This window comes from Schistocerca gregaria, chromosome 1 (assembly GCF_023897955.1).
Source record: "Schistocerca gregaria isolate iqSchGreg1 chromosome 1, iqSchGreg1.2, whole genome shotgun sequence".
NCBI lineage: Eukaryota > Metazoa > Arthropoda > Insecta > Orthoptera > Acrididae > Schistocerca > Schistocerca gregaria.
The window spans coordinates 668,660,440-668,683,201 of record NC_064920.1 but is presented as its reverse complement, the minus strand read 5'-3'; the positions used below and the strand labels follow the sequence as shown (position 1 = coordinate 668,683,201).

General features: G+C 40.4%; 1 protein-coding gene across 9 annotated transcripts in view; it reads right to left on the bottom strand.

Annotated features, from left to right (window-relative positions):
* The window catches only part of LOC126362397 (uncharacterized), a 335,074-nt gene that overhangs the window by 69,959 nt on the left and 242,353 nt on the right, over nucleotides 1-22,762 (bottom strand). For all 9 annotated transcript variants that reach the window (XM_050007876.1, XM_050007883.1, XM_050007882.1 and 6 more), the window contains one exon: nucleotides 7,141-7,441. In XM_050007876.1, the coding sequence (XP_049863833.1) occupies nucleotides 7,141-7,441 (301 nt within the window). The remainder of the gene's footprint in view (nucleotides 1-7,140; nucleotides 7,442-22,762) is intronic.

Genomic DNA, 22,762 nt, shown 5'->3' with positions numbered 1-22,762 from the left:
ATCAGACTCTGAATGTGGCTCTCCAGCAGGGATACGACTTCTTAAAATCCTGCCCCGAAATGAGATCCATTCTTCATGAAATCCTCCCCACTCCACCAAGAGTGTGTTTCCGCCATCCACCTAACCTTCGTAACCTCTTGGTTCATCCCTATGAAATCCCCAAACCACCTTCCCTACCCTCTGGCACTTACCCTTGTAACTGACCCCGGTGTAAAACCTGTCCTATGCACCCTCCCACCACCACCTACTCCAGTCCTGTAACCCGGGAAGGTGTACACGATCAAAGGCAGAGCCACGTGTGAAAGCACCCATGTGATTTACCAACTGACCTGCCTACACTGTGAAGCCTTCTATGTGGGAATGACCAGCAACAAACTGTCCACTCGCATGAACGGACACAAGCAGACAGTGTTTGTTGGTAATGAGGATCACCCTATGGCTAAACATGCCTTGGTGTATGGCCAGCACATCTTGGCACATGTTACTCCGTCCGAGTTATCTGGATACTTCCCACTAACACCAACCTGTCAGAACTCCGGAGATGGGGACTTGCCCTTCAGTATATCCTATCTTCTCCATATCCGCCAGGCCTCAACCTCCGCTAATTTCAAGTTGCCACCGCTCATCCCTCACCTGTCTTTCAACAACTTCTTTGCCTCTGTACTTCAGCCTCGACTGACATTTCTGCCCGAACTCTTAGCCTTTATAAATGTCTGCTTGTGTCTGTGTATGTGCGGATGGATATGTGTGTGTGTGCGAGTGTACACCTATCCTTTTTTCCCCCTAAGGGAAGTCTTTCCACTCCCGGGATTGGAATGACTCCTTATCCTCTCCCTTAAAACCCACATCCTTTCGTCTTTCCCTCTCCTTCCCTCTCTCCTGAAGAAGCAACCGTCGGTTGCGAAAGCTAGAAATTCTGTGTGTGTGTTTGTGTGTTTTATTTATTGTGCCTGTCTACCGGCGCTTTCCCGCTTGGTAAGTCTTGGAATCAGAAATATATATATATATATATATATATATATATATATATATATATATATATATATATATATAAATAAAACAGAAAGACTGCTTGTGTCTGTGTATGTGCGGATGGATATGTGTGTGTGTGTGCGCGAGTGTACACCTGTCCTTTTTTTTCCCCTAAGGGAAGTCTTTCCGCTCCCGGGATTGGAATGACTCCTTACCCTCTCCCTTAAAACCCACACCCTTTCATTTTTCCCTCTCCTTCCTTCCTTCCTGACGAAGCAACTGCCAGTTGCGAAAGCTCGTAATTTTGTGTGTGTGTTTGTGTGTTTTGTTCATGTGCCTGTCTGCCGGCGCTTTCCCGCTTGGTAAGTCTTGGAATCTTTATTTTTATATATATATATATATATATATATATATTAAAAACAAAGATTCCAAGACTTACCAAGCGGGAAAACGCCGGCAGACAGGCACAAGAACAAAACACACAAACACACACAGAATTACTAGCTTTCGCAACCGATGGTTGCTTCTTCAGGAAGGAGAGGGAAAGACGAAACGATGTGGGTTTTAAGGGAGAGGGTAAGGAGTCATTCCAATCCCGGGAGCGGAAAGACTTCCCTTAGGGGGAAAAAAAGGACAGGTGTACACTCGCGCGCACACACACACACACATATATATTTATATAAAATAGAAAGAAACTTCCACATAAAAACAAAGATTCCAAGACTTACCAAGCGGGAAAGCACCGGTAGACAGGCACAATAAATGAAACACACAAACACACACACAAAATTTCTAGCTTTCGCAACCGACGGTTGCTTCTTCAGGAAAGGGGAAGGAGAGGGAAAGACGATAGGATGTGGGTTTTAAGGGAGAGAGTAAGGAGTCATTCCAATCCTGGGAGCGGAAAGACTTACCTTAGGGGGAAAAAAGGATAGGTATACACTCGCACACACACTCGCACACACACACACACACACACACACACACACACACACACACACACACAGATATAAACAAAAAACTTACCAAGCGGGAAAGCACCGGTAGACAGGCACAAGGAGTGTGTGTGATATATATATCTGTGTGTGTGTGTGTGTGTGTGTGTGTGTGTGTGTGTGTGTGTGCGTGTGTGTGTGTGTGTGGGCGCGCGCGGGTGTATATCTGTCCTTTTTTCCCCCCCTAAGGTAAGTCTTTCCGCTCCCAGGATTGGAATGACTCCTTACCCTCTCCCTTAAAACCCACATCCTTTCGTCTTTCCCTCTCCTTCCCTCTTTCCTGATGAAGCAACCTTAGGTTGCGAAAGCTCGAATTTTGTGTGTATGTTTGTGTGTCTATCGACCTGCCAGCACTTTCGTTTGGCAAGTCACATGTGTGGTCTATTTTTGGCAAAGGCCTTATTGGGCGAAAGCTAACCTTCCACAACCTGTATTTTAAGAATTGGGACATGCGGATTTCCTTGAGTGTGCTTTACATGGTGTGCCATTACATTGAGTGCTGAGACTTCCTCAATCACTATCGCATCTCTTTCATTTTTGTTAGTAGTACTTGCCATAATGTGCCTGGTTCCTGTGTAGCTTGATAGGTAGATAATACTATGCCTCCAATTAGTTTTTGTATTATCAAATTACATGCTACATTTACTGTTAGTACATCCACATAAACTTATGGTAAAGCTGTATTATTTATGTTTCTAAATAGACACAATGGCTGTAGGTGTTTCTGTCAATGAATTCTTCAGATGGATAAACTACAGGGAAATCAGTGTTTACTCCTACAAAATGCAACATGCCTTTGTGATTTTCTGTATTTTTGCAAGGTATTTGTGACCATATCCATGATAATGTCTAAGAAATAGTGAGAAGAACACAAACATTCTGATACGTAATATGGCTCAAGAGCAGCTAACACTTAGGTGACTATGCCCCAGCATGACTTGGGCCACAACATTGCATTCATAGGGACGCAGCCAAGTACATCTCAGGTGTGATGTTACACAAAGTGCAAGGAATATGTTGCTTGAAAAGACTAGATTCACATAAGAAAAATGCATACCTCTGACACTTCTCTCAGTTTGTCACCCAAACTGGCTGCTTGTGTTGTTTGGGCCTTAAATCGACACTGGTAATATAATACAACATGGTCTCTCTCCCTTCTCAATGTTCTTCAACTCTTAGAACTGCCTTCTGTGCAAGTTACAGGTAATATTTTGTGCCATAAAAGTTGTGAATTTCAAAGAATGTATGCCAATTAACACTGTGAAAAGCTTTTCCTAAATTTTCATTTCTTCTCTAGCCATGGTTCTTTACAATTTTGTACTTCCTGTCAATCTGATTTTTTAATTATCTTTACTCCTTTATGCATGTTTTAGTTGCTGCATTTTTCTATTTTGTTCTTTCATCACTTAAATTTAATATATTTATTATACATAATATATTGATATCAGGATTTCTGCTAGACATTGTCTTTTTGTCTAGTTGTGCCCCCATGCATTCATTAGTTTGTTACCTGTTCCTTTTCTATTGTATTTATTTTGACTCTTTTGTTCTGTCATTGCCCCCTTCAAAATTTTTAAACAACTTTCTTTGTATTTCAGCTTATGAAGACCCCATATCCTTAATTTCAGTTTTAATTTACATTTTGTAAAGCTGATTTATATTTCTGGTAAATATTTTAGTTTAAAATCTTACCATTATAAAATCAACTTTCCAGTGTGTCTAATTCTGTTCCAAATATGAGGGTGGTCCACAAAGTGAGTTCTGTTTCTATTTCTATCTGTGGCAACGCTACGATCGCAGTTCTGAGCATACACGGCAGTTACTCTGACTCAAGAAGAAGACATGTGCGCCATTTTCAGATCGCTGCTCCCGACATGTGCTCTGTAGCGCTTGTTTACGATGTCAGCCATAATTGAAAATGCTGCCAGCTGTGAAATCATATCTATGATTCGTTTTCTAAATGCAAAGAAAGTTACACCAAAGGAAATTCATTGGCAAATCTGCGAGGTTTGCGGACCAAGTGCTATGAGTGATTCAATGGTTAGAAGATGGGTCAGACTGTTCCATGAAGGACATGATCAAGTGCACGATGAAGAACGAAGTGGACGCCCATTTGTGGTTACTAATGAACTGGTTCACACAATTGAAGAGAAGATTAAGCACAACTGTAAGTTTACATTATTGCCCTTGCTTTGGAAGTTCCGCAAATCTCACAATAACTAATTCATGAAATTCAACACTTCAACGATGATGAAAAGCTGAAAGAACATGTTAGCATATGGTTGAATACACAGGCAGCAACCTTCTATGAAGAAGGCATACAAAAACTTGTGCCATGCTATGACAAGTGCCTGCAAAATTTCGGAAGCTATGTAGAAAAGTAGATTAACAGTTGTAGATTTTTATACAATAAATATTTTTTCTGTATCTGTACATGTTTGTTTTATACAACCACATGCAACTTACTTTGTGGATATACCTAATATACACCTTTCATGATTAGGAAACCAATTATTAGCAATAAATTGTGCTCTGTGCAAATTTTGATATATGGCTTTTGTAGAAAGGGACAGTGATCCAGATAAATCTATTAGAAATGATGGGTTCAACTATGTACAATACGATTTTTCTTCACAATAGAAAATACACTGTGGAATAACAACAATAGTTCAGTAAAGATAGCCAATGACTGTATAGCTGATTCACTAAGCAGTAGGCAGGCACGGAAACAAAGAAGCACAACAATACAGCTACATTTCTTGATTGTATTTTCACACTTTGAAAACCTTTTTAATACATTTGATGGTTATTACATCGAAAGTGTACTTGTACAATGAATTTCTGATAGTCATTATCTAGGTCTGACTTCTGTTAATGTACTGAACTCGCGGCCTTAACCAAGTGTGCACATCTGTGCATATTCTATGCATATATTTTGCTGTTAATAGCAGCACTTGCATATTTTTTCTTGCCACACAAGTGGAGATTTGACATCTCTGCAATGCATTTAGGAAATTCCTCATGTTGGTTTAGAGTTTTGTAAGACTCCACTTGTGTCTAACGTTTTACTTATGTATGTACGCCTGACACACTATCCTAGCTGCCAGAGATGGATGTTGTGTGTAGTGATTCAAGAATTTCTGTGTAAATTCTAGAACCTCTCAGCCTTCTGCTGTCTCGAACACATGATATTCAAGATATGAGGAACTGGGTATCCTTATTGTACCAAGTGAGTACATTTACCATTCTTTTGTACAAATCATGGCAAACATTATTAAGTGTTTCACTAACAGTCCCAATCAGGGAACATTTACCAAGTAAAAACAAACAAAAAAGTAAAAGCAGCATTTTCCCCTCAGGAAATAAAGCAATATAATAAATTGTGCAACTAGATGAAAAAGATTACTAAAATACAAATGTTTGAAAAGGTACCAGTAGCCAAAAAATTTTTCATAAGTAATGCACACTACAGAATTAATCATTACTTAGCGGACACAGCGTAGTGGTTAATAATGAAATGGTGCATCTCCAATGCTCTGCCACACTGCAGTACATGATCACGGCATAATACTACTACAAGAAAATCACGTGTCAAGGTCTAAAGTGCTTGATAATAATGGCTTGCCATTTTCCTTAGTTCAATATCACACTGATTGTGATTGGGTGCTGACTCAGTCCCTCAAACAGACTGGGGAAAAGTATAATGACATGGGGCATAGTTGCATGTTTGTGGCCCAGGAGTCGCCAGTAGGTGTCCTCCATGTGTGTACCAATGCTGTGCATAACAATGTTATTATTATAAAATTACCTGGTGTAAGCTGTGTGTAGATCATAAAAATTGTACAACAGGAACCAAAAAAATGAGGCATTGCATTTTATAAGGAACTGACATCATAATCGAGAGGATCGAGTTTGGTCAGGCCGGCCATTCTAATTTAACTTTTCTGTCTGTCTTAGCAATGTAAAAACATGCTTACTATTCTTCGTGTATTCATATTTTAAGCAATGTATTGAGTTCATTTAAAAGATAAATACATATCAAAATACTAATCCTGGTGGTGAGTAAAACCTAGCAAGAGATGAAAATTCTGGGCCTAAATTCCACTGTCACTTGAAATCACAAGATCAAATAACAGTGAACATGCCTCTTGTAATTTAGGTCAATGTATTGCATAATAGCAGTCTGATTATTATTTCACACTGGCTACCTTAAAACACTTGCTTCATTTTTAAATGGATGCCGAATATTGATCTTCGTTCCTCCAATCATCTGCAGTGCAGAGAAAAACTAGAAGCACTTGTGTGATCCTAATGAATACTATGCTTACATGCAAAGTGTGTATGTATACTCAAAAGGTTGATACAAATGCAAGCATTAATGGAAATAGGAAATAACATTGGCTCTAGTTTGTTCACAATTCTCATTAATCTACAAATATCCAAACCGCTAATTATGCTGCTTGTGTCACATTCCATGCCAGATTGTACTGTTCTTAGATAATCTGTGGGACCTATTTAGGCAACTCCTGGTTAGAGAAAGCTCCTAGTAGCAATTTCAAGTTGTTTGGTACACAATGAACTATTCTATTTAACTTAGATATTAACAACTGATTGTTATCACATAGCTTGCTTAAGCCATCAGTCGTACCGGTACAGTTCAAAGAGTAAGAGTATTACCCAGGTTCTAGTTTCAGGACCTGTCCGTCACACAGTTTTAATCTGCAAAAAGTTTCAGTTTAATGGTCTGGCCTATCTTTAGTTAGCAGTTGTTTGTCATCAACTACGAATGATGTAGAGTCCCTAAGTTCATAAAGCCAGATAATGGTGTAACTGAGATCAGAATCCTTCCTGGACTAGAAACCTAATAACTGTGATCCTTAAAGCCTCATACACATATCTGTAGCAGTTACCTTCTTACAGAACACACTGTCTAAATGAGAACACCATAGGAAAATGAATAAAAACTGGACAGACTTTTCGTGTTATGTTGTGAAAATACAGATAACAAAAGTAGCTGTGTCACCTTGTCTTAAATATAATTTGGTGTTTAGTTTTCTTTGGTTCGATGATATAGTACAAAGTAGGAACATCACAAATGATTTTAACACTAACACAAGCAGAGCAGGACATTACGGTAATCTTGGAACTGCTAAACAAACATTATTTTACTTACTGTGATACTGCTGGTATGGTCTGTGGGACAGTGGACTATTAGTTTTGCTTTCTAGCACTGGTTCTGACTTTCCATTTCCAATATTATTTTCTTCTGCGTCCCATGTTGTTTTAATGGTAGTTTCACGTTCTAAATTATTTTCTTCACCTTCAGGTTTACTAGTATGTCTTTCAGTAAGTATTTCAAAAATTTCAACCAAAGTCTTATGGGTAGAAGCTATATCTTCTGGTAACATAGCCGGGAAACGGAAACTTTTGATATTTCCATCGCTTAATTCTTTGGACTGGAAATTATACCACTCCTAAAAAATAAATAATATATCACATCATTTTGAAGTCTAGCAAATATTTAAAACACTAACAGATCTTTACTTCCTTTACAAACTAGCAGTGGCATTTATCAATTAATACAGTCAAGATTGAATTTACATGCTAACAATGAAAGACACATTGGACTCAGGTCACTAGAGAGAGGATAAGAAGGGAGAGATCATGGCAGCATGGATTAATGCTGTAAATGCTATATTAAGTTTAATTTCTGTATTTCTCACATTTCACCTCTTTGCTTCAAGTGTCACATTCATATAGTTTACAAAATTAGGGCATTTGGCCAGGAATTTGCAATAAACCCAATCTGAATGGCAACTGGTATTACTTGACAAAAAAGGTTGTGACATTACAAGACAGGAATTATTTGGTGAGATTTTTGATGTAAGTGACATAGGAATAGTCAACAGCTAGTACAGGATGTCCCACGAGGAATGCTCAATATTCAGAGCTATAATAAGAACCACCATTTGAAGCAAAAAAGTCTAGTCTACTGAACAAGTTTTCGTAACTCTTAAGGTATGCATTCTGAAGCCCCATTTTTCGCTTTGAGTGACCATTCCTGTCATATCCCTGAATACTGGCCATTCCACCTGAGACACACTGTAGGGATCACAAATAAACTTGTCAGCCAGCCGTGTGACATCTCTGAACTTGCTGTCTCCAAGCACAGTGAGACGTCATCACGAGTCTCTGCCACTGCCCACTCAACTGAAAACACGTCACTTGAGTCTGTTTCTGGCTACAATGGGCATAATGATTATTGTCCACTAATACAATAAAGGTCAGTTAGCAGTGAAAAGTGTGTGTGTGTGTGTGTGTGTGTGTGTGTGTGTGTGTGTGTGTGAGTGTGTGCGCGTATCAAACAATGGAAACTACAGGTAGGAATATAGGTAAAGACAGATTGCCACACACACACACACACACACACACACACACACACACCCCTAACTATGGGTCATTGTAAACAATGACACTGTGCTGAATAATAAAGAAAATAAGCAACAATGAATCTCAGAAACCATTCAGAAGAGTGCATATGCCCACACGAAGTTTTTTCCTTCAAATGATCATTCCTGTCATATATCTAAATATTGACTATTCATCCTGGGACAACCTGTATATTATATTTCAATACCAGAGAAGGAAAGTTGCTACTCACCATGCAGCGGAGATGATGAGTCGCGTTAGGCACAACAAAACGATTCACACAATTATAGCTTTCGGCCATTAAGGCCTTTGTCAGCAGTAGACACACACACACACACACACACACACACACACACACACACACACACGTAAACGCAACTTTCACACACATCTGCAGTCTCAGAGAGCTGCCAGTGTGGTTTCAGCTCTCTGAGACTGCAGATCTGTGTACAAGTTGTGTTTACGTGAGTGTGTGTGTGTGTGTGTGTGTGTGTGTGTGTGTGTGTGTGTACTGCTGACACAGGCCTTAATGGCGGAAAGCTATAATTGTGTGAATCTTTCTGTTCTGCCCATCAAAACTCAGCATCTTCGCTATATGGTGAGTAGCAACTTTCCTTCCCTGGTATTGTTACGTTCCATCCTGGATTTTCCATTGTTTGTATATTATGTTTAATTTTTTATTTATTCATTTAACATGAACATATTAACGTCCTCAGGAGTCCTCTTACATCAGACCAGAGTTTTTTATGTAATTACAAAACTTATTAAGATCTTAGTTACTTAAAAAATCATAATACTTTAAATATATCTCTTCTCTCTGCATGCAGTAGGCATTTGCCTCTAACACCCTTATGGGGCTTCCAAAATATCATCTGCCCACTGGATAATAATTATCACCACTCTTTTAACACAGTCCATGAAGGTGTTTCTGTATTCTTTAATCTGCTCGTTTTCGTTTTCCACTCTCAGTTCTTTTCTGATGTCCATATCCACTCTCCCCTCAGACAGAATGTATCCAGCTGTTCTTCTTAGCAATTGGATCCCTAGTGCTTGTATTTTGATGGGAATGAATGTTTCTACTCTGTTGTTCAGGAAAGAGTTTCAAGGTCTAGGGAGCATAGTTATTAAGAGCAGTATTTGGACTGCAACACTGTCCTATTCAGTAAATGCCGACCTGAAGGCTTTTTCAACAGTGTTGTCAGTTTATGAAAGAATTTTTCACAACTACTTTCATTTACCTCTGCGAAATAATCAGTAAGTCTTTGCTTTGTTTATGGTTCAATGAAGGTTATTGCTGAAGTCAAGTACTGGTTTAGTTCCTTTGTTGGAACAATGGGATCAGCTGCAGCTTCTACTTTACTTACTCTTCCCTAGATCACACAAACTTTTCCATAGAGCTTCTGGTCTTTACGTTTTACATTAGTGTATTGGCATATCTTAGTTACCGTTTCTATCAGTTTGATTGATTCTGTTTGCTATCTGCATGTAATTAATTTTTTTTCAAGGGTATGAGGTCATTTGTGAGTCCGAAGTGCATTGTCTCTGACATTCATGGATGGTTTTAGCTACTCCGTTAGCCAAGGTGCAGGTTTTCCCTCCAGGTTTCCAGTCTTTGGGGTAATATATTTATTATATAACAGAGTTAATTTGCTAATGAGTTTCTGAGCTGAAATTCGAGGAACAATTTTCCTTGCTTGTGGGTTTCGTGGCAAATATATGTAATTTGAAGAAGAAACTACACACTTCAATTTCACAGTGAAGGGGCAGAATATTAATGTCAGTGTTCCCAGCATTATTTGTACGATTCTAAGTCTATCTGAATTTTGAAAGATCAGTTTTGAAACAGGCTATCCTGCCTACTTTTGGAGGTCTGTAGAGAATGCATATTAGCCATTTTTTAAAGGGATTTTATATTTACAAAGATATATTTATCATGTTTGTCTTCATTAGTATCAGATGTGAGTAGCATAGTCGGTAATAAGTTGAAGTGTCAGTATGCCACTACTACACCTCCTCATGCGTTACTTCTGTGATCTCTTAGGACAGTGGAGTTTATATTTAGGAAACTGGAGAGCACGCTTGGCTTGAGCCAGGCGTCAAAGTTCATTAGAAGAAAGAGATGGATGTTGATATTCTGAAATACATGGCAGAGTTAGTTGAAATGAGTTGAAAGTGATGGCCATTCTACAGTAACAATACAAACACGGTGGTAGAAATTGTGGCAGCATGAGCAGACCAGTTCACAGTTCCTACAGCACAGACTTTAGAGTTCTTTTGCACTGCTTTTCTACTGCCTTCACCCGCACTATTATTCTGTCATCTCTTGTTCACACACTATAGTCGTCAAACTTCGGATATTACATTATTCAAATTTTTTATCTTTCAGCAGTAAAATATTCACGTACTGTCAGTCTTGTCTTTGCGAGTTCCTTAATCACTGTGACTGTTTCAGACCTTTTCGTATACAATACAAACTTCACAATTGTGACTCTAGGTTTCGCAGATCACAACTTCCTACAGCTTCTCTACACTTCTAATTATAGAATGTGTTGCATGAATATCTGTTCTCACATTAAGCTTTTACAATGAACAATGGCTATGTTAATAGCAAATGTTTTAATTTGACAAGTGTACTTTCAGTGCTGCACAACATGTTATCCACATTACCTTCACCTAGAAGAATTATGAGCAATGTTCTGTACCATTTTACCAAAATGGAAGAAAAAGAAAAATGCTGCTACTGTCAGCAGGTAATTGTCATGGCTTCTGGCTAATCATCAAATCTGAAGACACATCTAAAATTGAAGCATCCTACAGTACCTCTGGAACAATGTGGGTCCAGGAAGCAGATCTAGATCACCATCAATCAATGCAGCAATTCGAGAAATCATATCTTGAAACTGTCCTCACTGACGTCTGCTTTCACCTCAAGTGGCAAATGAGTCTTGAGCACTATCCAGCACATCAGTGCTGTCAGATTCTGGACCAAGTCCTGATTTATCTTCTTTGTGGTGTCCTCACCCTAAACTGCTTTTCATTTACAACAACTAATAAGTATTTTTTTTTAATATTACAAAGCTGTCCACATTAAGTAAATGTATGTAATTAGATGTACAGGTTTCAAAAATTAAAAATTTTTCAGCCACCAAAAAGGCAGTTTGCCTCTCGTCTGGTAGGTGGACAAGTGTAAGTAACATTAATTTGAGAAGAGTGAACTAAAGTCATAGCTTTTAGAGTGCTCACAATTCGAAGACAGACAGATTGTAGAAAATATCTCAAACTGGGCAAAGTCTGTTATCCAAAATATACCTAAAGTCAATTTTAAAATCCCTTCCATAATAACAGAAAATGTGTCATATACAAAATTAGCTGGCATACTTCTAAAACTTCCACATATCCCATTATTTTTGCACATTCTTTAAACCCCACTGCACAACATGCATTTCTGAAGTCCATGCAGAAAACTGTCGACAAGTTGAAATGAGTTGTGTATCTCAAGGAGAAATCCTTTGCTTTAAACTAACTTGCTTAAATGCAAGAAAATAAAAAGAAAAAGACCTACTGAAATTGAAACAAGATGTCCCAATCAGATGGATCAAATTATGAAATGTTGAAAAGATTTACTTTAAATAAAGATCCCATGATTTCTCACCTCGCTATTTTAGGTGGAAAATCGATGATCTTAAACTTAAAAGATACAGACTAGGAGATAATGCACCAGACTTTACAGATTTTGAAAGTTTTTTATGAGGCAACCAAAGAGTTGCCCTCACAGAAAACAGTATCAGTTCCAAAAATGAAAATCTTGCCAAGATAATGGAATGGCAACTAAAACCTTTTAAAGACAAAAATAAAGAATATCCTCAAGAAAAAAAACTCACTGGTTGAAATTTGCTTAAAGGGTTATCAGTGTGGTTTGGAGTCATCTCCAGCAACATTATTGAACACCCGTTTCAAAAGCAAGAATTTTCAGATGACAGAACATTTCATACTGCTAAATTAACACTGTTGCAGAAATGAAAACGCTGATTGTTCAACAGAAAAAAACAGCTCATGTTTCAATCAGTTACCACTGTTACACGTGAGACGACTTCAGTCTGGTAGGGGTTCAATGACACTATTAGTCAATTTCTAGCGAGTCACAAACCAGAAAATGCAGCAGACGTCAAATTGGACAAATTTTTACTGGAGGGATATTTGCCTGGAAACAGTAATGTCTTAAATTGGTTGGAAACAAAAAAATTACTGTGGCCAGCGCTGTATCAATTAGTTCTAAAAGTATTATGTATCACAGCAACATCAGTGGCCTGTGAACTAACATTTTAAAAATCACAACAAACATGCACTGAGAAGAGAAAGAGACTCATGTCGACTAAAATGGGTCAAATTTTATTCATAAACGACAATACTGATTAATTTTTCTTTTATGGGAACATAAATGGTAATACTGACTGTAAATGATGACTGCAGATAAACTTCAATTACAGTAGTTATAAATCTTATATTGTGGTTTCCCAATAAAAATATCAAAATATTACAAAACTAGGTTTTCATTCTTAAAATTTCTCCACTTGATAACGAATATTTAGGGTTTTGTTGTAATATTTATAACTTTTGCAGCAGACGAAATTTAAAACTTTTGCATCTGAAAATTACTAGGTACCTAACACAAAATTATTGCTCCTCTTCATATGTTCTTTCAAAATAGGGTCATATCAGATAAAAATATAAGTTTAGTGACCTGAATTAAAAAGGCAATGTACCTACCTTTTACTTATTGTGTGAAGTGTGAGTGAGTGTGTGTGTGTGTGTGTGTGTGTGTGTGTGTGTGTGTGTGCGCGTGTTTTTGCTGACAAAGGCTGTGCCGAAACCTATATGCGAGAGTGTCTTTTGATCATGCCTGTCTGCAAGTTGATGTGTCTTCTTTACGGTAAATAGCAATCTATCTTTTCCTGTCTTGTATGTATACATCTTTGTTTTTAGATATATATATATATATATATGTATGTATGTATTCATGCATGAGTATGTAAATGTATGTATATTTATATATCAATAAAAATAATCAATTTTTGAAAATATAATTGGACAGAAAAAAATCTACTCACCAAGTAGCGGCAGAAAAAACCACAAATGAAAGTTAAGGAAATGTGCAAGCTTTCGGAGCCATAGGCTCTTTCTCCTGGTGGAAAGGTTGAACGGGAAGGAAACTAATGAAGGAAAGGGCTGGTGAGGCTTAGGAAATGGGGAAAGCTACAGAAAAATTGCCCAGAGCCCTGGAGCAGAGGAGATATACTGGATGGCATGATAAGAAAGGACTGATAGAAACACACATCAAACACTGCTATATATACCTCTGTAAGTGACATATTATGGGAAAAATGTGTCTTTTGTAACACAGGTGATGGGCAATGTCTGAAACTAGTCCAGTAACAAACTACTACCAACAAACAGCTTCTGTCAATCAATTAACGATTAACAGGACATATTCATAATTTCCACAAGCTGCAGAGTATCACGTGTAAATGACAAAATGGAACTTTTCATAAAATTGTTTTCCCCTAAGATAAATAAGGGAAAAATTGAACAGCAGTAAGGAAAAGGGGGTGGTAAAGTATCACTTGCTAGGAGAAGTGGGCTGTACCCAGTTCAGAGAAAAAGTAGTCAAGATTTGAAGCCCCATTATGTCCGCTCCCTCACTAAAAAAGCAAACCAAAAAATACGATGCTTCAAGAACAAGGTAAAAACTATCCGGAAGACTTGAGTCCACAGAAAATAGCTTTGGAAAATATTATGACAGGACCAACTCATTGGTCACCATATGCAATGATTATTTTCTCACGGTGCAATGCAAGACCTCGTAAACGAAATGCAAACAGAGCTAAACAAGAAAGGTTATCTTGTTTATATATTCCACAATATTCTGTAAATTTGCCATAGCTTTTGATTTTTTGGATTACAAAAGTCTACTCAGGTAACTAAAGTGTTATAGATTAATGAAATCTCTCTTACATGTGTGGAATCTTATCTCTGTAACAGAAAACAGATTATCTCATTTAGAGACTGTATCTCAGGAGTGAAAATAATCTCAGAATGTGCCCGAGGCTCCAGTACTGGGCCCACTCTTGTTTCTAACCTACATGAATGATCTTCCAATGGCTTTAAAACACAGTTAAAAACACTACTATTTGTTGGCAATACAAGCACTCATATCAAGAGTCCAAACTCAACCTTATCAGACAGTTCAGATGACAGCTGAACAGACCTACAACTGCTTCACAGCAAACAGCTCAAATTTTAAGGAAACGAAGATAATTACAATTGCTAACAAGCAAAAATGGCCTTCTAGTGCAAGAAGAAGATTTTATTGGTCATACAATGAATGAAGCGCAGTGTGTAAAATTCCTTGGGTCCAGCTGGATAACACATTAAAATGGAGCCATCATGTGAATAAATCAATCAAAAAGCTTAGTTCACTGTGGCATACCCTTAATAGCATCTCCCACTACACCAATCTAAAGACAAAAGTGCTGGCTTATTTTGCGTTTTCTCCCTTCCTGTTGTCTTATGGAATTATCTTCTGGGGCAGTGCACCTAAATTAAACTATGCCTCAGAACAGCCCATCTGGGAGTCTTATTGCTCGACAGAGCTAACAGACTTACAAACAAATGTGTATCGAAATTTCTACAAATACGGTATGACTGAAATTAAAAGGAAAAGAAGAAGAAGAAAAAGTTCACAACAAATCCAACCAAGTTTAACCAAACAATGGAGCATCCATGTTTGAATGTAATGATAATATGAAAAGGATAGTTGCTACTAACCATATAGCAGAGACACTAAGTTGCAGGTAGGTACAACAAAAAGACTGTCACGATATAAGCTTTTGACTATAAAGGCCTTTGTCACAAATAGACGACAACACACACACACACACACACACACACACACACACACACACACACACACACACATGCAAATGCAACTCGCACACACGAATGCAACCTCTGGCAGCTGACACTAAATTGCGAGCAACAGCAGCAGTGCATGATGGGAGTGGCAACTGGGTGGAGTTAAGGAAGAAGCTGGGGTGGGGAGGGGGAGGGATAGCAGGGTAGCGTATGGGACAATGAAGTGCTGCTGGGCAGTGTGCAATGACAATGTGGAGAGAGGACAGGGCAGCTAGGTGCACTTGGGAGATTAGATGGACGGCAGAGAAGAGGTGGAGAGAGGGGGGGAGAGTCGAGGGGGGTAAAAAAACTGGGTGTGTTGTTGGAAGGAGGGCTGAATGTGTAGTGCTGGAACGGGAACGGGGAGGGGCTGAATGGATGACAAAAATGACTAAGGCCAAGACGGTTACGGGAATGGGGATAAATTGCACGGAGAGCCCAACCTGCACAATTTAAATAAGCTTGTGTTGGTGGGAAGGATCTATATGGCACAGGCTGTGAAGCAGTCATTGAAATGAAGGATGTTATGTTGGGCAGTGTGCTCAGCAACAGGGTCATCCACTTGCTTCTTGGTCAGAGGTTGTCGGTGACCATTCCTACGGGCAGACAGCTCGTTGGAGGCCATGCTCACATAGAATGCAGCACAGTGGTTACAGCTTAGCTTGTAGATTACATGACTGGTTTCACAGGTAACACAGCCTTTGATGAGATAGGTGATGTTTGTGACCCAAATGGAGTAGGTGGTGTTGGGAGGATATATGGGACAGGTCTTGCATTTAGGTCTATTACAGGGATATGGCTCATGAGGTAAGGGGTTGGGAGCAGAGGTTGTTTAGGGATGGATGAGTATATTGTGTAGGTTCATTGGATGGCAGAATACCTCTGTGAGAGGGGTGGGGAAAAGATGGTATGCAGGATATTTCTCATTTTAGGGTATGATGAGAGGTAGTTTAAACCCTGGCAGAGAATGTAATTTAATTGCTCCAGTCCTGGTTGGTACTGAGTTACGAGGGGAATGCACATCTGTGGCTGCATGGACTTTGGGTGGCTATGGGAGTCTGGAAAGATAAGGCATGGGAGATTTGTTTTTGTACAAGGTTGGGGGGATAATTACTGTCTATGAAGTCCTCAATGAGACCCTTGGTATATTTCGAGAGGGACCGCTCGTCACTGCAGATGTGACGACCACGAGTGACTAGGCTGTATGGAAGGGACTTCTTGGTGTGGAATGGATGGCAGCTGTCGAAGTGGAGTTATTGCATGTGGTTAGTAGGTTTCATATGGACAGAGGCACTGATATAGCCATCTTTGAGATGGAGGTCAACATCTAGGAAGGTAGTTTGCTGGGTTGAGTAGGATCAGGTGACTAATGTAATTCAACATTATTTATGTAATTTTTCGCATTTTTTCCACCACCATGGATGCTTGCATGTTCCATCTGCATAAATACAGAAAAGTTTCCTTATCCCTAGCCAGAACCCAGTCGCACATACTGTGCCTGCATTGTTGCTTGGCTCATGGAATCGGCTCAAATGCCCTTACCATCGAATTATTCATCTCTAGCTGCCACCCCTCCTTCCACAATGACCTCCATCTATTCAGATTCCGCCAATCCTTAGCGTTCACCAACAGAGTCCTGCAAAACATTCCCTTCAGGAACTAGAGCAACATACACAACGCCACCACAGAAAACTCTCCATGATGCTCACTTCCTACCCCTGCTTTGGAGTACCACTGTCCAGCACCTCTACAACCACCTCAAAACCTCCCTCACGTCCCCTCACAGTTGACAAACCCTGTCTTGCAGACCTACTATGTTTAACCTACCCACCAAACTCCTACCACCACACAGAATCCAGAACCTAAACATACCTGAAACACAGTCATTAACTTTCCCTTCAGAAGCCCCTTAGAAATATCAGTCCTTTCCACTGGCTTCATCTTTCACCCACTCCAAAATTCAATCATGCAGGACTTGTTAAAAACCTTCTCTCCTTCTCCCTGCCCTTATAGTGGAAACACTTTTTCGCCACCAATCCTACTAATCAGACTCAACCGAAGACCAATGTTGAACCCTGCATGACTCAGTTTAATCATCCATCCAACTGTGATCCACCCCCACTGCCCCCCCAAATGATCCTATTAACTTTCCAGGGTTTCTTAACCTTGGACCTTGCCTCGCCATAATCCCCCAAATCCCTCAAAACATCCCTTAGGCCCATCCCAGACCATCCCTTAGGCCCATCCCAGACCGTCTCCATGGAGTCCATCTCTCTGCTCCACCCTACTGCTCCCCGCACTCCTACCTTCTACATACTTATTAAAGTCCATAAACCCAACCACCCCAGGACGCTTCATGAGGCCGGTTACTGTGTCCCACTGAGAGAATATCTGCTCTCGTAGACCAACACCTTCAGCCTGTTACACGGAACCTATCCGCCTATGTAAAAGATATCACAACCATTTCCTCCCTTAAGCACACGATGCTCTGCTCGTCACTACTGATGCCACCTCCATTTACACTAGCACCCGTAACACCCATGGCCTTACCACTGTTGAACACTACCTTTACCAATGCCCGAAGGTTCAAAACCAACAACCTCCTTCCTAGTCACCATGACCAACTATATCCTCACCCACAATTACTTCTCCTTTGAAGGCATTACCTACAAACAAATCTGATGTATGGCTATGGGAACTCACATGGCATCATCCTATACCAACCTATTCATGGGCCATCTGGAGGAATCCTTCCTGAACATCCAAATCCTAAACCCCTCACCTGGTTCAGATTCACTGAAGACATCTTTGCGATCTGGATCGAAGGTGAAGACAACCTACCCACATTCCTCCAGAACCTTGACAGCTTCTCCCCCATTTGCTTCACTTGGTCCGACAAAACCCAACAAACCACCTTCTTGCATGCTTACCTCCACCTCAAAGATGGCTATATCAATGCCTCTGTCCATATTAAACCTACTAACCACATTCTGTCCCTCCACTTCAACAGCTGCTGCCCGTTCCACACCAAGAAGTCCTTTCCAAACAGCCGAGCCACCCGTGGTCGTCACATCTGCAATGACGAGCGGTCCCTCTCGAAATATACCAACGGTTTGCTTAAGGCCTTCACAGACAGTAATTATCCTCCCAACCTTCTACAAAAACAAATCTCCTGTGCCTTACCTTTCCAGTCTCCCATAGCCTCATCGTTTGGCCACAGAGGAGCATTCCCCTTGTGACTCAGGACTGGGGCAACTGAATTCAATTCTCCACCAGGGTTTTGACTACTTGTTGTCTTGCCCTGAAATGAGAAATGTCCTCTTCATCATCCTTCCCACCCCTCCCAGAGTGGTATTCCACCAGCCACCGAACCCACACAATATTCTGTCCATCCGTACACAACCCCTGCTCCCAACCCATTACCTCATGGCTCATATCCCTGTAACAGACTAGATGCAAGACCTGTCCTATACATCCTCCCACCATCACCCATTCCAGTCTGGTCACAAACATCATTTATCCCATCAAAGGCAGGGCTATCTGTGAAACCAGTCATGTAATCTACAAGCTAGCTGCAACCACTGTTCTGCATTCTGCGTGGGCATGAGAACAAACAAGCTATCTGTCCACCTGAATGGCCAATGACAAACTGTGGCCAAGAAACAGGAGGACCACCCTGTTGTTGAGCACACTGCCCAACACGACATCCTTCATTTCAATGACTGCTTCACAGCCTGTGTCATATGGATCCTTCTCACCAACACTAGTTTATCTGAACTGCGTAGGTGGTAACTCTCCCTGCAATATATCTACGTCCCCGTAACCCTTTTGGCCTAACCTATGTTAGTCATTTTTGTCACCCATCCAGCCCCTTCCCTGTTCCTGTTCCAGCACTACACAGCCCTCATTCCACCAACACATCCAGTCTTTCTACTTTCTACTATTGCTCCCTTTTTTTTTTTGGTCATATGTCTACTGACTGGTTTGATGCGGCCCGCCACGAATTCCTTTCCTGTACTAACCTCTTCATCTCAGAGTAGCACTTGCAACCTACGTCCTCAAATATTTGCTTGACGTATTCCAATCTCTGTCTTCCTCTACAGTTTTTGCCCTCTACAGCTCCCTCTAGTACCGTGGAAGTCATTCATGGTGTCTTAGCAGATGTCCTATCATCCTGTCCCTTCTCCTTATCAGTGTTTTCCACATATTCCTTTCCTCTCCGATTCTGCACAGAACCTCCTCATTCCTTACCTTATCAGTCCACCTAATTTTCAACATTCGTCTATAGCACCACATCTCAAATGCTTCGATTCTCTTCTGTTCCGGTTTTCCCACAGTCCATGTTTCACTACCATACAATGCTGTACTCCAGACGTAAATCCTCCGAAATTTCTTCCTCAAATTAAGGCCGGTATTTGATATTAGTAGACTTCTCTTGGCCAGAAATGCCTTTTTTGCCTCCTTGCTCCGTCCGTCCGTCATTGGTTATTTTACTGTCTAGGTAGCACAATTCCTTAACTTCATTGACTTCGTGACCATCAGTTCTGTTGTTAAGTTTCTACTACTTCTCTTTACCTTCGTCTTTCTGCGATTTACTCTCAAACCATACTGTGTACTCATTAGACTGTTCATTCCGTTCAGCAGATCATTTAATTCTTCTTCACTTTCACTCAGGATAGCAATGTCATCAGCGAATCGTATCATTGATATCCATTCACCTTGTATTTTAATTCCACTCCTGAACCTTTCTTTTATTTCCATCATTGCTTCCTCGATGTACAGATTGAAGAGTAGGGGTGAAAGGCTACAGCCTTGTCTTAGACCTTTCTTAATACGAGCACTTCGTTCTTGATCGTCCACTCTTATTATTCCCTCTTGGTTGTTGTACATATTGTATATGACCCGTCTCTCCCTATGGCTTACCCCAACTTTTTTCAGAAGCTTGAACAGCTTGCACCATTTTATATTGTCGAATGCTTTTTCCAGGTCAACAAATCCTATGAACGTGTCTTGATTTTTCTTTAGCCTTGCTTCCATTATTAGCCGTAACGTCAGAATTGCCTCTCTCGTGCCTTTACTTTTCCTAAAGCAAAACTGATCGTCACGTAGCGCATAATCAATTTTCTTTTCCATTCTTCTGTATATTATTCTTGTAAGCAGCTTTGATGCATGAGCTGTTAAGCTGATTGTACGATAATTCTTGCACTTGTCAGCTCTTGCCGTCTTCGGAATTGTGTGGATGATGCTTTTCCGAAAGTCAGATGGTATGTCGCCAGACTCATATATTCTACACACCAACGTGAATAGTTGTTTTGTTGCCACTTCCCATAATGATTTTAGAAATTCTGATGGAATGTTATCTATCCCTTCTGCCTTATTTGACCGTAAGTCCTCCAAAGCTCTTTTAAATTCCGATTCTAATACTGGATCCCCAATCTCTTCCAAATCGACTCCTGTTTCTTCTTCTATCACATCAGACAAATCTTCACCCTCATAGAGGCTTTCAATGTATTCTTTCCACCTATCTGCTCTCTCCTCTGCATTTAACAGTGGAATTCCCGTTGCACTCTTAATGTTACCACCGTTGCTTTTAATGTCACCAAAGGTTGTTTTGACTTTCCTGTATGCTGAGTCTGTCCTTCCGACAATCATATCTTTTTCGATGTCTTCACATTTTTCCTGCAGCCATTTTGTCTTAGCTTCCCTGCACTTCCTATTTATTTCATTCCTCAGTGACTTGTATTTCTGTATTCCTGATTTTCCCGAAACATGTTTGTACTTCCTCCTTTCATCAATCAACTGAAGTATTTCTTCTGTTACCCATGGTTTCTTCGCAGCTACCTTCTTTGTATCTATGTTTTCCTTCCCAACTTCTGTGATGGTCCTTTTTAGAGATGTCCATCCCTCTTCAACTGTGCTGCCTACTGCGCTATTCCTTATTGCTGTATCTATAGCGTTAGAGAACTTCAAACGTATCTCGTCATTCCTTAGAACTTCCGTATCCCACTTCTTTGCATATTGATTCTTCCTGACTAATGTCTTGAACTTCAGCCTACTCTTCATCACTACTATATTGTGATCTGAGTCTATATCTGCTCCTGGGTATGCCTTACAATCCAGTATCTGATTTCGGAATCTCTGTCTGACCATGATGTAATCTAATTGAAATCTTCCCGTATCTCCCGGCCTTTTCCAAGTATACCTCCTCCTCTTGTGATTCTTGGACAGGGTATTCGCTATTACTAGCTGAAACTTGTTACAGAACTCAATTAGTCTTTCTCCTCTTTCATTCCTTGCCCCAAGCCCATATTCTCCTGTAGCCTTTTCTTCTACTCCTTCCCCTACAACTGCATTCCAGTCGCCCATGACTATTAAATTTTCGTCCCCCTTTACATACTGCATTACCATTTCAATATCCTCATACACTTTCTCTATCTTTTCACCTTCAGCTTGCGACGTCGGCATGTATACTTGAACTAGCGTTGTCGGTGTTGGTCTGCTGTCTATTCTGATTAGAACAACCCGGTCACTGAACTGTTCACAGTAACACACCCTCTGCCCTACCTTCCTATTCATAACGAATCCTACACCTGTTATACCATTTTCTGCTGCTGTTGATATTACCCGATACTCATTTGACCAGAAATCCTTGGCTTCCTTCCACTTCACTTCACTGACCCCTACTATATCTAGATTGAGCCTTTGCATTCCCCTTTTCAGATTTTCTAGCTTCCCTACCACGTTCAAGTTTCTGACATTCCACGCCCCGACTCGTAGAACATTATCCTTTCGTTGATTATTCAATCTTTTTCTCATGGTAACCTCCACCTTGGCAGTCCCCTCCCGGAGATCCGAATGGGGGACTATTCCGGAATCTTTTGCCAATGGAGAGATCATCATGACACTTCTTCAACTACAGGCCACATGTCCTGTGGATACACGTTACGTGTCTTTAATGCAGTGGTTTCCATTGCCTTCTGCATCCTCATGTCGTTGATCATTGCTGATTCTTCCGCCTTTAGGGGCAATTTCCCACCCCTAGGACAAGAGAGTGCCCTGAGCCTCTATCCGCTCCTCCGCCACTCTTTCACAAGGCCGTTGGCAGAATGAGGCTGACTTCTTATGCCGGAAGTCTTCGGCCACCAATGCTGATTATTTATCAAAATTTAGGCAGTGGCGGGGATCGAACCCGGGACCGAAGACGTATTGGTTATGAATCAAAGATGCTACCCCTAGACCACAGGTTATTCTCTGCCCTACCCTACATCTAATATCCTGACTGGACCTAGTTGCTCTACCCCCTCCCCACATTGTCATGCGCGCTCCCTAGCAGCACTTCACTGTCCTCCACCCCTACCCTGCGATCCCTCCCCTTTCCTGCCCCAGCCTCCTCCTCAACCCCCACCCATTTGCCA